The sequence below is a fragment of the Hydra vulgaris genome, chromosome 03 (genome assembly GCF_038396675.1).
Source record: "Hydra vulgaris chromosome 03, alternate assembly HydraT2T_AEP".
Classification (NCBI taxonomy): domain Eukaryota; kingdom Metazoa; phylum Cnidaria; class Hydrozoa; order Anthoathecata; family Hydridae; genus Hydra; species Hydra vulgaris.
The window spans coordinates 41,500,065-41,520,937 of NC_088922.1; the positions used below are offsets into that span (position 1 = coordinate 41,500,065).

General features: G+C 26.7%; 1 protein-coding gene across 3 annotated transcripts in view; it reads right to left on the bottom strand.

Moving 5' to 3' along the window:
- Positions 1-20,873, bottom strand: part of LOC101241790 (putative ferric-chelate reductase 1) — a 64,220-nt gene that overhangs the window by 33,397 nt on the left and 9,950 nt on the right. For 2 of the 3 annotated variants that reach the window (XR_010637576.1, XM_065793241.1), the window contains exons 2-7: positions 13,978-14,169; positions 11,003-11,107; positions 5,031-5,101; positions 3,306-3,397; positions 2,992-3,227; positions 1,958-2,152 (exon numbers count right to left, since the gene is read on the bottom strand). Coding sequence is in view for 2 of the 3 variants with exons in the window: in XM_065793241.1 (XP_065649313.1) it covers positions 1,958-2,152; positions 2,992-3,227; positions 3,306-3,397; positions 5,031-5,101; positions 11,003-11,107; positions 13,978-14,169 (891 nt within the window). In the remaining variant the exon portion in view is untranslated. Of the gene's footprint in view, positions 1-1,957; positions 2,153-2,991; positions 3,228-3,305; positions 3,398-5,030; positions 5,102-11,002; positions 11,108-13,977; positions 14,170-14,508; positions 14,768-20,873 lie in introns of those variants that run through there. The other variant, XM_065793242.1, reaches the window with a different exon arrangement.

Below are 20,873 nucleotides of genomic sequence, written 5' to 3' on the forward strand. Positions count from 1 at the left end.
TCCAGCTTTCCTTCAATTAAGATACCTGTGTGTCTGCCTGGGAACTGTTGGACATGGGGTGTCCAGTGATGTAGTCTCTAATTTTTGTCAATCGCATAAAAAGATGTAGCTGTCCTGAGCTCTAGAAGTCCAAAGGTCAGAAGTAAATGCAGCACTTTTTAGATTTGGCGTAATCTCCGTTATTATGCTCTACATTCCAGCTTGAACTTCTCTTAACCGAATTGAAAGCTTTCTTGAATATGTTGTTCTATGATGAAGGCTCAGTTTAGGGTTTGCAATGTCAAACAATTTCTTGAAACCTCTTCCTTCGACTGCTGAAAAGGATGCCAGATCAGAGTAAAAGTAATCATTGCAGAGTCAAACTGTTTTTGAATGGAATTGTCTTTGTCATATTTGGACTTTGTTTCAAGCATTTCGACCATGTTTCGTTGTTTCTTCTTAGGAGAAGGAAGAAGAGAGTCGTCAGTTTTTTCAGAATACTCAACGTAATCTTAGCTGTGTTTTTTTTTGAGGTGACGATGAAGTCCTCTTGTGTTTCCATCTTTTGTTTTCAAAGACTTTTTGCACGCCTTGCATTCAGCACCGTCACTTGTTTTTTGAAAATATCTCCAGATTTTGTTTTTTCTTGGTGACATTTTTGATCGTTGAAATGAGGCAAGAATATTTCTTTTCAATATGAACAATATGTGTCAAGTTGAATTCCACTGGTAAACTAATGAAGTTAAGTCGAAAGTCCACCATTTTATACAAAAAAATTTTGTATTTAAAATCTAATTAAAAAATATTTAAAATCTAATTAAAAAATATTTAAAATCTAATTAAAATTTTTTAATTTAAAAAATCTAATTAAAAAATCTAATCAAAAAATCTAATTAAAAGTTTAATTTCTTTTTGTCAAAAACAAACTAAATTTTTAATTAGATTTATTAAAATCACAGAGTCAAAATATTAATTAATTAAAAAAACAAATTATTAAGCATTTTGTAAATTATAATAATTTTTAATTTGGAAAATAATATAATATTTAAGTCTTGTTCTACTTCTCGCGAGAATTTTCTATTTCTCGTTTCTCACGAGAAGTCCCATTTCTCACGAGAAATGAGAATGAGACGAGATCTCGCTCATGATTAGTTGCATCTCTTTTTTTTCTTTTTTACATTCTTCCATGTTCTCTGCTCCAGTGAGCTCACTTCATAACTTGTTTCATGAAAATTAAAAATTCATTTACACTGGGGTTAGAAAAATATAATGAAATCATCTTTACATTATGTGACCTTTTTACATTTTTTTGGTATTATAAAAACCAGGTTGAACCTAAGTTTTTACTATTAATTATTTCAATTTCAAAGTTTATTTAAATAAACTTAAAACTTAAAACATAACTAAATTATAATCCAGATTTTTATTATTAACTGTTAAGTTAGGCAGTTAGGCCTGACCAGTTAAATTGTTCTGGTTCATTAAACTTCTCAAATAACTTTTTATCAATTCAAAAAAGTGCTTTCAGCTTTCACAAAATTGAAACTGGAACAGTCAATTGTCAGTGTCAATTACTTTTAATTATCAAATCTATGTTTAAATGATTAATCAAACAACTAAAAGTTAAATAAAATAAAACTTTATTTCTAAATTTAAAACATATTTCAACTCTTTTAAAAAAATTTGTATGTACTAACTTAAATTAGATACACATAAAGAATTCTCTTTACAATAATTTATATGTTTTTGGTAAAACTAAAAACATTTTTTTGACTTTTTTGATACTTATTTTTATTGATACCTTGTTCTATATATTATTTTACTATTTTTATAAATGCACTTTTTTTATTTATATATTTATCATTTTAAACATCATTTATTATTATTTAAAATATTAATTATAAATCATAAACATTGGTACGATAGTGCAACTGATATAAAAATTTATTATAAAAAACATATAGAATTATTTTCAAACCATAAAATTCCCTAATTCATTTGGTAATCTTTGCCCAAAGCCAACCCACATCTGTGAGCTTCTTGCCCAAAGTTGAAACTGAACAACCTTTTTATCATTAATGTATTGAAAAGATGCAGCAGCTAAGCAATTTGTTGAACAACTGTCTGGTTGAAGAAAACAGTTATAATGAATTCCACATTTTTTAGGGTCAAACTAGAAAAAATGGAAATTAAAAATTCACTCTCTAATATACAAAAATTTATAAATGTACTTATCAGTTTATTGAATTTAAATTTAATTAAAATTTAGATTTATAATGAAATATAAATTTATTTGCCAATATTATAGTTAAATATATACATAAATATTTTTTTATAAATATTTATTTGATACTTGTTCTTTATTTCTTTCTTTATAACTTGGTCCTGTTTAATAATTTGTTTTTTATTAAAATTATTTATACTAGATGTTTTCAGTGTAAATAGCTGTTATTTTTTTGTGCTTTGTTAAATAAATAGTAAGATATAAAAAGATATAAAAATAAAAACAATTTGAAAAGAAAATTTTTTCATCAAGTACCAAATTGTTAATTTAGGAAAACATCAAATTGTTAAACTAGGAAAACATAAAATTGTTTATTTAAAAATCAATGCCATAGTGGTGTCAACCGCCCCCTTTGTAAGCAAGAAATTTCATGTTTAATCCTTGCCACGTCTCTAGTAGAACCACTTTTAACTTGATTCTCTGCACAATGACCTTGTTTGCCAAGGTGTTTTGGAGACTGATATTTAAGGAAAGGTTGTAACAACAGTAAAAAAAAAAAGGCAGCCTTGTTTACTGTAGTGGCCTCCTTGACTTTGAGGAGGTAAACACAGTAAAAATAAAAATAATAAAAATTTAGAAAAACATAAAAATAAATTTATTATGTAAATCATAAATAACTTTTAGTATGCATTGGACTTTGATTAGACTGTTATTTTTACCATTATTACTAAGATTTGTAAATTTTGTATAAAAGAATAATGAATAAAAATCTTAACAAATCAACTTACTTCATTCATAACATTTGTTGCTACTGGTGCCGCAGTTTGAGTTGTCACTAGTTCTTTTATTACAGCGCTGGTTGTAAAAAGCATATTTTCACTTTTAGTATTCGGTATTTGATATGGTGTTGTTTTTAACATGGTTGTAGATGGTTGATCAATTGTAAAATTAGTTGCTGAAATGAAACTCATTGGTGTTTGAGACTTTGCATATTTGTTTAAGTGATATAAAGGAACCCCATATCCTAAATAAATAAAAAAATTGACAAAATATTTTATTTTTGTCAAATGTTTATTCTAAGCATTTTTATAAGCAAACTTACTGTTAACTCTGCCAAAAGCTATTGCTGCTAATAATGAATCTGCAAGATCATACAAGTATTCACTTGCACCACTTTGGAGAGGTCTTTCAATTCTAAGTTCATAGCAAACTGTTTTTAGTTTGTAATGATAATTTATATAAATGTATGTATATATATATGTGTGTGTATATATATATATATGTGTGCGTGTGTGTGTGTGTGTGTGTGCGTGTGTGTGTATGTGTGTCTATATATATATATATATATATATATATATATATATATATATATATATATATATATATATATATATATATATATATATATATATATATGTATATATATATATATATATATACATATATACATACATACATACATATATATATATATATATATATATATATATATATATATATATATATATATATATATATATATATATATATATATATATATATATATATATATATATATTAGACCAGTTCGAAAAAAATATTTTTTAATAATTAAGTGGCTAGATGTTTAAATATTGTTAATTGATGAAAAAAGTAAATCATTAAAGTTTCAAAGCATTATTTCAATATTTAGTAACAGCTCAATTAAGATTACTTTTCAATGGGGTCCTAAAATTAAAAAAAAAAAGTTCCTTAAAAGTAGATCAACCTGGTACTCAAAAGAAGCAAAATAATATATAAATTTCAAAAATAATAATTGTTTTATAAAAAATAAATAAAAAAATCTTTATTTTTATTAAAAACTTGTAAAAATCTACTTTTTTTATTTCTAGTTAAAAAAAACCATAGTTTTTGTGCAATTCTAAAATAATAATTGTAGTATGAAATTATCATTTTTTTTGAAATTTTTATATAACTTCGCTACTTTTAAGATTCAACGTGACATACTTTTGAAAAAATTTCTTTTTTCAAAATAACAGGGACCTGTTAAAAAGCAAAGTCAATTGAGCTGTCCTTAAAATACATTATTTAAGTTTGCAATTTTGAACTAATTTTCCTGACCACAAACCACATCAAATCAAAGGGTAGCCCAAATAAAGTTCAAAAATGTTTTTTTTATATACAGTTTTGAAATGGTCTAATATATATATATATATATATATATATATATATATATATATATATATATATATATATATATATATATATATATATATATATATATATATATATATATATATATATATACATACATATATATATATATATATATATATATATATTATTATCATTATTATTACAATTTAATGCTGTAGCTGATGGAAACATCAGCAAGTATCAATGTCACACTTTGACAGCCTTTTCATGTTTTAATTGAAGCTCTCTTTAATATATATATATTAGTTTATAGTTAATATATATATATATATACATATATATATATACATATATATATATATACATATACATATATATATATACATATACATATATATATATATATATATATATATATATATATATATATATATATATATATATATATATATATATATATATATATATATATATATATATATATATATATATATTAGTTTTTGTGACCATTGTGTCGCATAAACAAATAAACAGATTTGTTTAAAATAACAGATTTTGTTTTAAATTTTTATAAATAAATTACTGTTACCAAACAGATATTTAATTTATTTAAAAACTTGAGGACAAAACTCTAAAAATATGTTTCTTAGCCTTAAAAAAAAAAAAGACAATAAAAATATAAAATGTTTACTTGCACATCATTGAACCATCAGAATCAATACTTGACTCGATCAAATTAACATCGTTTACTTTTCCATCAGACTAAATTTAAGTTATATAATGTACTAAAATATTTTGAGAATTTAAATTATAAAAAGGTATTTATCATTTTTAATAATAAATTCTATTTTATATTATAAAATAAAGTTTATTAATTTATACAAATGAAACTTTCTTAAAAAGAGGAGTTAATTTAAACAAAAACTAGAAATAAAAAAAAATTAGAGAGCTTCCTTTTAAAAAATAATCAGTACAGAGCGTAAAACTTACATTCAAAGTTCAATTTTTAAAAAAAAGCCAAAATAATAACACCAAGGCTAATCATTTTATCTATTTTCATAATAAATAGAAAACTACTTAATTTACTTATTTAAAAAAAAAAAGCTCAATTTAAAGTTGACACAAGCTTATTCTACAGAAACTTCAAAGAGTCTAAGTGCTTTAGCAATAGGTTGTAAAATAAATGAAAAACACTCACAAAACAAATGCCAGTTATTAAGAATCGAAAACTATATTAAATAATGATGGACATATAACAACAATTGTTAATATGTCATCACTACCAAATAGTAAAAGAAAAATATTGCAGCTTCTAAATTCCTAAGCGTTGACATTCTCGCTTTCTAAATCTTTGCCTTTTTTTAGTCTTGGAAAAGTCACTTCTAACTTCAAATTAATTCTGAAGAAATTTAGCTGTTTGTTTTAAGTTTCTTTAACTGTTTTCATCTTAAATATTTTTTCAATACTTTTTATATTTTAATACAAAATTTACTTTCTTTTAACTTGTTTTTTACTTCTTAATAGGTACTTAATAGATAAAGAGGTACTTAATAGATAAAGGATCTATTTTTTGTGTTATTAAGAATAAACTAATCAAAAAGCCAAAGATACATTTTAGAAATTAGTTCTTTTTTATGTGTTTTTATTAAGTTTTTACATGAACTTACCGAAAATACCGCCTAAAACATCTATAGAGTTATTTAAATATGACCAAACAAAAAGCTTTTTAGCTTAACATGAATAGAGTAGGTTTGAAGTCACTCTTTGCATATGTGAAATGCATACACTACATCTAAGGCTTTCTCACAATGCCTGTTATAGTCAGGCAACAGTAATTTCTTGGTAATGATAGATTACAAGCAATTAAGATCTGTAGCTTTTCCTCTGATTATTATTAAATTGATTGTAGATAATATTGTTAAGTTTTGATGAGTACAATCGATAATGTGAATTTTAGACAATTTATGATATACAAAATAATAACAAATAGTTTACAAATCAAACTTCATTTCGACTCTGGACAAATGGACCAACCCTCGAATAATTTTTTTTTCTAATGGTTTTTCACACTTCTACATATAATACATATAATATAGAGAAGTGTACTATACCACCAGCCCATTTAATTCTGAATTTAAAAACGTTTGAACTGTGGGCCAATCTCTGTTGACTGTATTGGCATTATTATTATGTTAGTCCACTTAATTTTCGCGGTTTATTATAGCACAACTAACTTTTTAATCTAACTTTTTTTTACTTTTTAACTATTAAAGCATAGTAACTTTAAAAGTTAATGATAATTTATCTACAGTGCTGGCCAAAAAGATCCGACCACTAAGATTTTTAGACAGAAACGTAATACCGCTTCAATTTAATGATAATATGATTGAATTAAATGCAACAAACAACATTCACATAAGTCAATGACACACTTTCGAAGAAACCAACAAGTAGTTCACATCAGAAAAGAGTTTCTAGTACCTTGAATGTCTTCCTCCGGCTTTTATGTGTTTTTGTTTAGCACCATTTTACTCTATCACCTTTCTCTTCGTTCTATACCACTCTCCTTCATCTGAAGACTGCAATCTTTTTGATGTTATCTCTGACCAAATTGACCAAGCCCTCTCACTTTATTCTTTAGCCAATATTGTTGTGGTTAGTAACTTTTTGGCGTGACTAGTGTCAGTGCCATTGCAGGTGTTAAGACCCACAACTTTTATCTTTCTCAATCTTTAACTCAAGTAGTCAACTTTCCAACTTGCTTTCCAGACAATCCGAATCATTTACCTTCTCTACTTGACTTACTACTGTCTAGTTTCTGATCCTAGTCAGTTCTCAATTTCTCCACATTCACCCTTAGGTGCTTCTGATCACAGTTTGATCTCTCTAAAACTATTTTCTCATTCTTCTTCATTATCAATCCCCCTATCATTGTTTAATCCCCCTATCAGTGTACCCCTTAAAAATACCTTAAAGCTGACTGGGACTCTTTCCATGATTTTTTTTTGTCATGGCCCTTGGGTAGAAATCTTTTATCTTCCTGCTGACAAATGTGCTTCTTGCTTAACCTCTTGGATTCAAGCTGGCATGAAATCTTTAATTCCCTCTCAAGCCTCACTCTTTTCCATGGTTTTTCTCGCATTGCGCTGCTGCAATATCTAATAAAAACCATTACTTCCATTTCTAACAGCAAAACAATTCTCCAGAAAACAGACGTCTGTTTACTATTGTAAATACCATTGTAAAAAGGTTTTGTCTAATGCCGAAGCCCAAAAAATCTCAGGTCACGAAATCTCATATTTTATCTCAAAAATTAGGCTCTCATAACTTTTGGAGAATCTTTAGCAGTATCTATAATAAGGGCAAATCTGTTTTCCACTTCAATTCCACCTCTCTTGTATGATTCAGATTTTGTCACCTTGCCTAAAGACAAAGCTGAATTGTTTGCTAAGAACTTTTCAACAATATAATCTCTTGATTCTACTATTTGTGTTCTACCTGATATAGCCGACAAACAGGTTGATCCAACGCTTGACATTCGTACCACTTTACTTTCTGTATCTCAAATGATTTTCTGCTTAGACTCTTCTACAGCTTGTGGTCCTGACAACATACCTGTTATAGTCTTGCAGAAGTGTTCTCCGGAGCTGTTGTCTATACTTTTAAAACTATTTAACAACTGCTTATCAGAGTTTTGATTTCCGGCCTGCTGGAAAGTGGCATCAGTTATCCCTATTTTCAAAAACTCTTAGAGAATTCTGACTCCTCTAACTACCATCCAATTAGTCTTCTTCCTATCATAAGCAAAGTTTTTGAATCTTTAATTAACAAACACTTAGTCTCTCATCCTAAATCTAATAACTTTCTGATCAACAATATGGATTTGAATCTTCTCAATTGCCAATTGTAGTATAAAAATTGTCCTCAATGGACAGCACTCTTCTTCATACTCTGTAACTCCAGGGGTTCCTTAAGGTTCTACTCTTGGCCCTATACTCTTTTTAATTAACGATCTTGCAGATATTCTCACATCTAAGGTGGCATTGTTTGCTGATGATACTACCTTTTATTCTTGTCTTGATAAGAAACCAACACTCTCTGATTGCTTGGAGGGGGCATTTGAGCTTGAAACGGATCTCACTTCTGCTACAGCATGGGGCCCTTTAATTCAGATAAAAATCAATTTTTTTTAGCTAATCGTTATCACAATAATCTAGATCTTCCTATATTTATGAACGATAATGTACTTGATGAACTATCTATGCTTCATTTTCTAGGATTAACTCTTATATTTGATCTTTCTTGGAAACTATGTATCAAATCTCAAATCTGTCCTTGTATGGACGGATTTGAGATTTATTGCTGTATCTGGGGCGCATCTATTGCCATATCTGGGGCACATCTATTGCCATATCTGGGGCACATTCTTATGATGCTTTTTCTCTTTTAAATAAGGTGCAAAAACGCATTGTAAACAGTTTGACCTGCTGTTGCAGCCAACCTCCAACCATTATCACATTGTGCTCCAAAAATTTCTCTAATTTTTTTCCTTAAATGCATCTTAAAAATGTAAATGTGTCTTAAAAATTATCAGTCAAAATCCTGTGCAACTTATAATAAAACATAAATCTTCTAATAGCGTAATATAAGGTTGGAAAAATGACTAGCTACATGTTACTAAATTTTATTAATCAAAATCATACAAGCTAGTTAACAGTTCTAGTTTGAAATATGCTATTGTTATACAAAGTATTTTATGCATTGACCTAACAAACAATTAAAAAAAAAAGTTTTATTTTAATCAACTTCGATCAATTAATCTTGCTTGTTAATGACTATGCATTTTTTTACATTAAAAAAAAACCATTGTTCTTGATCAACTTAATTTATTTTTTCGTTGTGCGTACTAATTACGTTTTCTACAAGTCTAGTGTAACACCTTAGGGATTGTTCATAAATTACGCAATGCTAAACTTTATTTAATAAAAAGAAGTAGGAGATCATTTGCTCTTTTGCACTGCAGTTTTCACTGCATTTAAAGAGCTATTTTTATTTTTGGTTAAATTAAAGATTCTGAAAGGAAAAACTTTTTATTGTTTTTGCTTGCCTTTTAAGTAAATTTTGTGTTGCATAATTTATGGACAATCCCTTAAATCTGATCTGAGCCTGATAAAAAGTTTTTTTTTATAATGATCTTTTGGACCTTTGGGAATTTAAAACCAATTGGGAATTCCATGTTATAGGTTGTGTCATCAGACTGACTAACACTCTGCAGGTCAACCCATTGTTAAACATCCAAATCACTCTTCTATGGCTTGTGATCCATGTCATAGTCTTCCAAAAGAGTTCTCTAGAACTCTCTTCAATTCTCTAAACTACTTAATAAGTGGTTGACTGAATCTTGTTTTCTTGCCTGCTGGAAAATAGCATCTGTGTTTCCAATTTGAAAAATCACTTGAGAACAATCTGACCACTAAAACTATTGTCCAATCAATATTCACTTCATTATTAGCATATATTAGCAAGGTCTTTGATCAACAAATTTCTAATACCTTATCTTCATCTAATAAATTACTCTCTAACAGTCAATACAGTTTATTGATCTTCTCATTCTACAGCTGACTGCTCCAACTGAAAGATTCTGTCATGATGAGGCAGGGAAGGGAGGCTGGGAAGCTTGACATATCAAAAAATTTTAATAAAGTGCATAAGCTTGATTCTCCATAAGTTTGATTCTCCATAACCTTGATTCATATGGTGTAAACTTTTTCAGATTATTAAATCATTTCTTTTCTGCAGTATTAAAGTCATCCTCAAAGGGCAACACTCTTTTTTATTTCTAGTAACTTCAATTTGATTTATTAAAAGAAAAATTTAATTAAATTTAAATAAACATTAGGTTCATGATACCAGTAAGTTATTATCATTTGTCTATGTTCAGTCGCCATGTAACTTTATATAATGAATAAATAACAAAAAATTAACATATTTCAATTTTTACGAACTTTTTTTTCTCCAATAATATTTTTGGACAATTTGTGCATAAATATAATAATAATGCTAGTTTTTATTCGAAATCAGCAAAAATAATTTGTTTCCAAAATAAGAATTTTGAAATTATGCATACAATTGAAATCTAAAATAAGAAAAATACTGAATAAAATGATCAAATTTTGTACCAGTATAATTAAGAGTCACCAGGTTAACTGCGTTTGAAAAAAATTTCTTGTTTTTCAAATATTAAGTACTCTTTTTCTTTAAAATTAGTGAAGTTTTGAAAACATTAACTTTGATCACTCATGGATTATGCGTAGTGTGTCACTTAACAATAAAAACAACAACTATTTATTTGAACCAATTACAGAAAAAATACATTTATTTGAATTAAACAATTTTGTTTCACAGCTTTATTATAAAAAAAACTTAGAAAACTAGTTTTTATAATTTTTTATGTTAAATTTCTGATATTGCGATATGTTATTGAGATGTGTTACATACTAGTTTTATTAATTAATTAATTTGTCAGTATAATACAGAAAAAAAATTTTTTATCATTTATATAAATAATTATTATTTATAAAAATATTATGCAAAATATATTTTTACAAAACATAGCAAATTAAGTAATTTAGCAACCTTTGATTTAAAAAAAAAATGACTTACTTCTGGATACCATTCAGGACTTGAGGGATGATCTAACAAATTTCCATTAAAGTTACCTAACAAAATGCCATTTTTATAGTAGCAGTACTGACCTCGAATTTTAATCTACAAAAATAAATTAATAAATAAAATTGAATATTAGTAAACAAATTATGAAAAAATACTAAATATTTAGTTTTTTTAATCATAGTTAGAAGGAAGCAGAGTTAGAGCTGAAAGCTGACTGATGAATATGTGCTGAAAGCTGACTGACGAATATGTACTGAAAGCTGACTGATGAATATGTGCTGAAAGCTGACTGACGAATATGTGCTGATAGCTGACTGATGAATATGTGCTGAAATATGTAGTGTATAAACAGAGTGTTATCAGATAAGCATATTTAACTAAGTATATATTTATTTTAAGACTTACTTAAAATAAATAAAAGAAAATGTGCAAAACATGTACAAAGTTTATAAATTTACTGCTGTGCTTTTCTTGATTTAATTGTTGCAAAATCATCACTAACATAATTAAATATATAACTAATTAGCAACTAAAAACTAATTTTTACAGTAAATTTTTTTTCTATAAATATCAGTAAACTTATTTTTTATAAATAATAAGTCTGCTAAAGTTATGAGTTTTGCTAAAGCTATGTTTACACATAATTATAGATATTTTCAAAAAATATTTAGTTCAATATCTACATTTTGATAAGATATTTTGAAATTGTAATCTTAAACTAGCTGATGTAATTTATTAACTGTTGCAAATTTAATACAGTAAGAAGTGATTGTTAGCATAAGTTATAATAATGTTTTTGAATTTTTAAAATATTTAGTCCCTTACATTCTTTAAAAATTCCAATACTTTCTTCTTTTTTTAACCTTTGCATTAATTTGTCGCTTCCAGTATAGCTTCCAATATACAGCAAAATCCTGCTCATTATAAAAGATGTCTGGTATGCAACTAAATAGCATTGATATTTTGATTTCTAAATCCTCAATAAAATCTCTTTATAAACCTTCTGTCCCAATAAATCAACAAATTCACTGCAAATTTGAGACAAATAGTTTAATGACCTTTTTATAATTTAAAATGAGCTCTTCTAGTACTTTGTGGTACTTTTTAAGCAGTTTAATGATATTCTAAAGCTTTTTTGTTAGCCAACTTTTAACATCAAGTCTTGTAATGCTAAACTGTTTTTTAGTGTAAAACATAGCATCATTGCTTTTTTTCTAAACAAAAAACAAACAAAAAAACGTTTCCAATTATAAAAGTACTTTAAATAATCTAGTAATTCATTTTGGAATTGTTATATAAACCATTCTGTTATACATGGAGCAAACTAACAAATTTTGATTTACTGTTTTGCCACAGGGAAATCATTTCTTAAACCAATTTAAAATTATTTTTTTTTCAAAGATACTATCATTTGTAATATGCTGCCATGACAAGGGATGATGTGATTGATTGTGTGTAGTTGAGTAACAGAGTTCGAAATTTAAATTTTTAGTGCTTTCAGCAACTTTTAATAGCAGATCTATAATGGATGATTTTAAATCGTATGATTTAAAATTGTTCAAAATACACAAAGCTCAAATAAAAATAAATAAAAAATGAGAAAACACTACAAATAAATTAAAGAAAACTACAATAAAAATAATTTTTAATAGGGGAGAGTAGTGTACCTTGGAGGCACGTCAATTGTGCTGCCATCTTGAGAGATGAATTCAAACTGAAACTTTAGTTGCATGTATTGGCCAAAAAAGACTCAACAAGTTATTTTACCACTTCTTAACACATTTGTTGTTGCAATAAAATAAAAGTTTGTTTTCAGTACCAAAAAGTAGGGCGTTTTCTTAGTTTAGGGCATATTCTTTTTTTCTACAACTGTAGATATAAACTTTATTTTAAAACTGATTATCAAAATTTTTAAAGCATGTTTTCAGCTACATATATGCATGCTTGAAACTGCTTAACTCCTAACCTATAAGTATATGGTAGCAATTTTGTAAGAGCTATGGTAGCGGTGTACCTTGGAGATAGCTAATGTTGTTTACCTTGGTACACAACATTAGTTTTGAAAGTATTTATTTTAATGAAAATGTTGTCATAGTTTATGATTTCTTTTGTTAATTAAGAATTTCTTCAGTATAATATATTGTGTGTATTTCTTTGTTAAATTGTAATTATTTTTTTCAAATTGTTATCTTCTCTTTAAAAATTTTCTTAAATTATCAAAGGGAAGCTTTAACTGTGTATGAGATGGACAAATCAGACATGGTCTTTCAGTTGCCACATCCAGCGCCGTGCTGTAACTTTTGGGGGCCCTGTGCAGAAACTAAAAAAAAAAATTTTTTCTTTTAATTCGTAGTAATTTATGGTATTGGAGAAGTTTTTCTAATTTATTTAATAGGGGGCCCAGTGCGATTGCACTTGTTGCATTTGCGATAGTACGGCGCTGGCCACATCTCTCTATTACAGGAGGTTCAGCACAACAGCTGAAAATACTATCATTTGGCATTAACTTTGATTACCTGAGTGTAGAGTAGACAAATGCTTAATCAAAGTGAAAGACTTAATATTACTAAACTTCAATGTAGATATTTGCTATTAATCTTATTTTAATCAACTTTATTTCTTTTGCAAGTTTTAAATACTTCTAAGTATAAATTAGTTAAATTTATTATTATACATAAATTTAACATGAATATAACCTTGGCTGTTGTGTTCGCTATTTTTTTTGTTACAAAAAAGGGTGAAAAAATATGTTTGGATGTTTAATAAAAAATCCTAGAGTAACTAATATCATCAATTTAAAGAAAATATATTGTTACAGAACATATTGTAAGTATTTTTTTATATTTGTAAAAGTTTGAAAATACCTCTGAGGTACAACACTCTCCCCTACATATATCATAAAATCTTTAAAAAAAAAAATACTGAATAGTGTCTAATATATGAATAAATTAAAAAAAGGACAATACCATATAGTTATCATTGTTGCTTGGTTTTTGCCCAAAAGCAATATATTGGTATGGCGCTTTTACCCATAATTGTATGTAAATTTTTTCTTTTGCTGGATTATACTGGAATGCCGCAATTGCTTCACAATCATCTGTGCAAAAACTTGGATAAGTAAGACAGGTAAATTTGTTGCTGCATTTGACAAGATCAAACTATATTAAAAAATTTTATTCTATTATAATATCTAACATATTATTATTATTACTATTATTATTTTTATCATAACCATGATATATATATATATATATATATATATATATATATATATATATATATATATCAAAATTTATTGACAGGCTCAAGGCCCAATATAATAAATATACATAGGGTAAAATAAAGTGGATTAGAATAAAACAAAGACTAACGCACTTGAATATATATATATATATATATATATATATATATATATATATATATATATATATATATATATATATATATATATGTATATATATATATATATATATATATATAGACAGTTGTCAACTTACACGTCGTCAACAAAAAACTTCTCTGGGCTCAAATTCTTTTTGTATGACTGCAACTCGAATTTGGAATGATTTATTTATGAACACGCGAAACTCAACGTCTTCAGAAACATTTAAAAAAAGACTAAAATATGAACTTTTTATAAACGCTTTTTCAAACTCATAGCCAACTTGTTTTAGTGCTTCTGAATTACTTCATCACTATTGTGATTGTTGTAAATAATAGCACTTTAATCTCTAATTATTATTATTATTACTATTATTATATATAAATATATATATATATATATATGTATATATATAAATATATATATATATATATATATATATATATATATTATATATATATATATATATATATATATATATATGTATTTATTCGGAATTAGAAAAAATTATGTCGGCATTAAATTACTTACCTCACACAGTTAGAGGTTGAAAAAAAAATATATATATATATATATATATATATATATATATATATATATATATATATATAACACCTCGAAATCAGATATATACAGTAGGGTGCAAAAAAAAAGCCACACTAATATTTTTTCTTCATTTTAAGTATGAAATGTATAATCAAGCAAAACAAAAAAAATTTGGATGTGGTAGTGAAAAATTTATGACAGAAAAGGTATGTTTATATATAAACTAATATTTACGTAAATAAAATCTTAAAGAAAAAGAATAACATAGACACATTTAATATTTTAGAAAACATCTAACGGATGTAGAAATTGGACAAATTATTGAAGCTGCTGACCAAGGAGAGCCTCACAGAAGCATTGGAAAGCGTTTTAAACGAGAAAACTTAACTATTAGTAGATTGGTAAAGAAATATAAACACACTGGTAAAACTGAAAGGTCTGCTAGATCTGGAAGAAAGCCTAAATCTTAAAAAAAAGACGATCGCTACATTTTTAATGCTGTCAAAAAAATCATAAAATCACATGTTCTGAGATAAAACTAGATTTGAACCTTACTAATATCTCAAAGTGGACAATATCTCGCAGAATAAAAGCATCGGGTGATTTTTTTTCTGGAAAGCAAATTAAAAAACCCTTTGTTAGTGAAATCAATAAAAAAAAAACGATTAAAGTGGTGCATTGAGCTTTAAGATTGGACATGTGAACAATGGGCTAAAGTTATCTGGAGAGACGAGTCTCCTTTTGTTTTGCTTTATAATGGTCAATCTCAGTGTTGGAAATTAATTGGGGAAAAATTCAACCCTTAAACATGCAAGGCAACAATTAAACATGACAAAAAGATTAATGTTTGGGGTTGTTTTAGTGCACACAAAGTTGGAAAACTTTACCAGGTGAAGAGCATCTTGGACCAGCATATGTATCATAAAATCTTAGTTAGTCAGCTTGGACCAAGTATAAAAGAACTTTTTCCTAATAGTGACTACATCTTTCAACACGATAACGATCCTAAACATACAGCACAGTTGAATAAAAGATATCTAGAATCTATATTGATACCAGTTATGTCTTGGCCAGCACAGTCTCCTGATTTAAATCCAATAGAAAACCTTTGGTCTATATTGGATAGAAAATTAAAAGATCGTAGAGCAACAAATGAAGATGATTTGTTCCAAATTCTTCTTGTTGGTTGGAATGCTTGGCCAAACGATTTATTAAAAAGAATTGTAGATAGTATGCCTTCTTGATACGCAGAAGTCATAAAAAACAAAGGATGGCCAATTAAGTACTAAAACAGCTGAAACCTAAAAAATACTTTACAAATCCTAATTTCTTTTTATTATATGTAATATACAATGATGTTATAAACATTTTTATCAAAATTGTCCTATATTACTTTTATTATATGAGTGTTACTCATTTTTTGTTGCTGTTTTTATAAAAAAAATTAGTGTGGCATTTTTTTGCACCCCTCCTGTATATATATATATATATATATATATATATATATATATATATATATATATATATATATATATATATATATATATATATATATATATATATATATATATATATATACACATAAATAGGACCTATCAGAGAGGAGGGGGACAAAAGGAGTAATTTGCCAAGGTCCTCACAAAATTAAGAGCTGCTTTCCAAATTTAAAGATTTTTTTTTTAAACTCAGTAATAACTAGAAAGACGAAAGTAAACAAATATATTGGGGCCTCTAATATGTGTTGCCCCATACCTCATATTTTCTCCAATTTCATCCCCTGTGTATATATATAAAAGTTAAACAGAATTTTTTATGGAAATCATACTCTTTTATAAAACTATATAAAAAAATATTATTAAAAAAAACAAATGAAACTCAAAGAATAGAGAATTTTAAACAAAAAGCATTTTCTAAACTATCAAGCTTTTGCAATTTTTAAAATTTATCTTTTGATATAATTTTCTTAAATCGTTTGAAGTTCTCAAATGCCAAATAATAGCCCCAAATAAGAGGGCAATGAGTCAAATTTGTTATTTTTTTTTTAATTTTAAACTCTATTTATATTCATCGACAAATTTCAAATTTGATTCAATAATCTTTTGTTGTTCGGCTTTTATAACTTTATAATGTGTACTCCCCCTCAATTTGAGGGGGGTGTAAACTTTATAAAGTCATAAAAACCGATCAAAAAGAGATTATTGAATCAAATTTGAAATTTGTTGATGAATATAAATGAAGTTCAAAGTTAAAAAAAAAAGAACAAACTTGACTCATTGCCCTCTTATTTGGGGCTGGGGGGGGGGGCTAATGTATCGAGTTTTTTGTTGTTCCCAGTCTTCAATCACCGCAATTTTTTGCATCCTCATTCCTCATATATATGAACATACTTAAATATGGAGTTTTCTTCATGTTTCAAAGTTGCTTAATTCAAACATCAAAAAAAGTTGTCTACGGCCTTGTAAAGATGTGAAACTTCTTTATGGTTACTTTCAAATAAGCTGACCCAAAAATTGAAAAATTTAAAATCCTTTTCTCACTTTGGAAATCATAACGTGTATAGTTTACTACAAAAAGAGTTTGGATTTGTCAAAGGAAGCGGCTGTTCTGCTCACATGGTTAACAGTTAATTATTAAGCATGCTTTAGATTCCATGGATATAGAGCAGGTGCTCTTTAAGATATATAATTATTTCTTAATTTATACAGTTTGTGTGAAATCTCTGAAAGATTTTTATACTTTTCTATAAATTAACTACCTAAAGATTTTATCACTCAGTAAAACTTGTTGGTTATCACTACATCCAGCAATCCATAGAGTTTTTCAAATGTTTCCAACTTTAAAAAGTTATTTTCTGTCATTAGACAAGCCTCCAATAATCAATTCCCCATAACCTTGTCAAGTTTCTTTAAAAATCATAACAATTTTGATTTAATTTTTTTAATTTACTCTACTCAGAATTCTATCAGGCTTTTTAAATAATAATGACGGTTTGAAAAGTTATAGTCTTTCATACGTTGCATTTTTAATAAAAGAGTTGTACTGAAAACATTTGTGTTTTCATCAATTTAACGTCAAATTGGGTAAGTATGAACGCTTTTTAAACATTTTTGTATCGTAGAAGAAAACTATTGACATCATAACTACAATTTTTTAAATGGATTATTAAACTTTCCTACTACCTTAAAAAAGGCCCTAGGACTTATTGATACTATGGAGTAAATACTTAAGTTTTTTGGTTTTATTTAAATATTGGCGTACTTCCAAAATGTCGCAAAATTGAAAAATTTAACTTATTGATAGATTAGCCTATTGTAACGAGAAAAAATACTGTACAAAATCCAACAGTTATTTAATTTGTTTAGCAGCATAGGTAGGTGTTTTTTGAGATTGCCCCTTTGATATTCCTTCTACCTTTTTTTTTGAAAAAGAACGCATACACAACTGTGTTAGTCCTCTAAATATAACAACATCTTGTGGTCGGCAGAGATGTATTGCATTTGGGGGCATTGTAGTGTCATGTGAATCGTGACTGCAATAACTTCAGGGAAAATGAGAATTATTACCAATCAACATTGTTCTAATAACTCAAAATAAAGTAAAAATTTAATACAAACAAGTTTTTTTTTTTTTGGTGATTGTGGTGATTGGTAAGAATAATTTAACATTGTTAAAGTCCATGAAGGCAACTTCTGAAAAAGCTGTTGCATTACTCAACCACTTAGACATTAATGCTGTGAAAAAGCAAATTTTTTCAAGATTTTTTAAGCATTCAATTGTGGAGGATATCGCCCAACATGTAGTTCAATGTGAACGATGCCAAAAAAACTCTAACAGAAACCTTAAAGTACATATGTACTCAATGTACTTTAAGGTTTATTAATTGCAATCCTGTATACGAAAAAGATGTTTTACAAAAAGCTTTACAAATAAAAAGAAGACTTGAAGAAAAAGCCATGGTCAATATTATTTATTCATGTTTATTCAAGAAACAAAAAATAGACTATTATAAAAAGCTTGCAACATTGTCAAAATATTTTGTTGGTCAAAAAATACTATTGATAAATCTTTAAAGAGAAGATAGAAAAGGTGGATAAATAACTTTCTCATAGCTTGGTCCATATGAAATACTTGATATTTTGTCAAACTCAACATGTTTAATAAAAAACAGTAAAGGGAAACACACGTTAAAAAAGAAATGCTCTCTACATCATATTAAACCATTTATCGAAGAGAAAAGGAATTCCAAATTTTGTAATTTATCTTCTGAGTGCGATAATCATGATAAATGTCAACCTCGGATTAATGGAACATACGTCCGGAGGCATATTTTGAAACCCTATACAGGCTCAGAATAGGCAGAAAAATGAGCAATCTGATTCGCTGATTTTGAAAGAGAGGCAAGTGCGATTTTGAAAAATCATAATTAAAATAAAAACAAACAGATTTTTGAAATAAATTTCAAGTCATGTATTCCTATCAACACAGAAAATTCATTTTATTTTATTACTCTTCAGAGTATTTAAAATGTATCAAAATCTATTTGTACAAGAGAATTTTCACTCGTAAGAATTTCAAAATTTCAAGAATTTTATCTATTGTTAATTTTAAGAAACGAAAAAAAAAATGTGTTGAATTAAATTTGAAAAAATCTACAAATGTGTTTCTCTTAAAATATGCTCTTGGCCTTAAAGCATTCTCAAATACATAGTTTATATAAGTATGTTGTACGAGACTAATAGTGAAGCACTTTTGCATACAAAGTTTATATAAGTATGTTGTACGAGACTAATAGTGAAGCACTTTTGCATACAAAGTTTACATGCAGTTTTACCTGACTACTGGTGAAGAACTTTATTTATAAACTGATTTACATGTTTACTATAAAGAGTTAAAAATTAGAAAATTTTTACTAATTGCAAAACTAGCTTACATGTTCTATGTCAATATATGAGCTCTGAGGAGATTTTGTTTTCATGCTTTGTTTCAACCATAGTTTGGAGGAGGCTGATATATTTTTTTATTACGTAACTCTAATAAAAAATTGTGTTGAACCATTAAAAACTTTTAAAAAATTTAAAAAAATTTTGGCTGGCTACATTAGTTTATAAAATATTTGAAAATTTAACAAAAGAAGTGAAATTTATGTTTGTCTACAGAGCAGTAATTTTTGTACAGTTACATATAAATACTGACATTAAAAGCAAGAAAAAGTGTTGAAGTCAAATAAGTTAACCAAATAAAAGTGGATTATGGCATAAATAAAAGTGGATTATGGCAAATGATTGTGGCATTTTTTGTATTGTAGTAATTGAAAAAAAAAAAAAGATTTAATAAACTAAACTAAGTGGTTAAAATCAAATGTTTTAATGAAAAAAGAGTAATAAAAAAAAGAAAATAAAATTATCAAAAAAAGAACAAAATCAGTCATGCTATAAATATTTTTGCTATTATAAAATGTGTTTTGTATGTATAAACTCTTGAAATATTTCACTTGAATTTGCATGTGTGCAATTTTGCAAGATTTTTAAATGTGTTTCTCATTAAATATAATGTCTGTGTTCTATAAAGCATGCTTGATACAAAGTTTATATGCAATTGCACCAGACTACCGGTGAAGTACTTAAAATATGCAAAGTATAAGTTTTAAGCTGAAGCAGAGGTTGTTCTAAGCTCGTTACTGCATCTTTATACCAACTTGTTAATTATAAACAGTTTAACATTTAAAATTTTTACAGATGTTTTACCAAACTAGCTTACATGTTTCATATAAATCTACGAACCCTGAAGAAGTTACTGTTCAACCTAAATTTTGAGAAGGCTGATAAGGTGTACATCAATATTTTTCTTTATATATATTATATAGGATGAAAATTGGATATTAATCTAATGGAAATAATTTGAATAATAAATTGGATAATAATCTATCGGAAAATT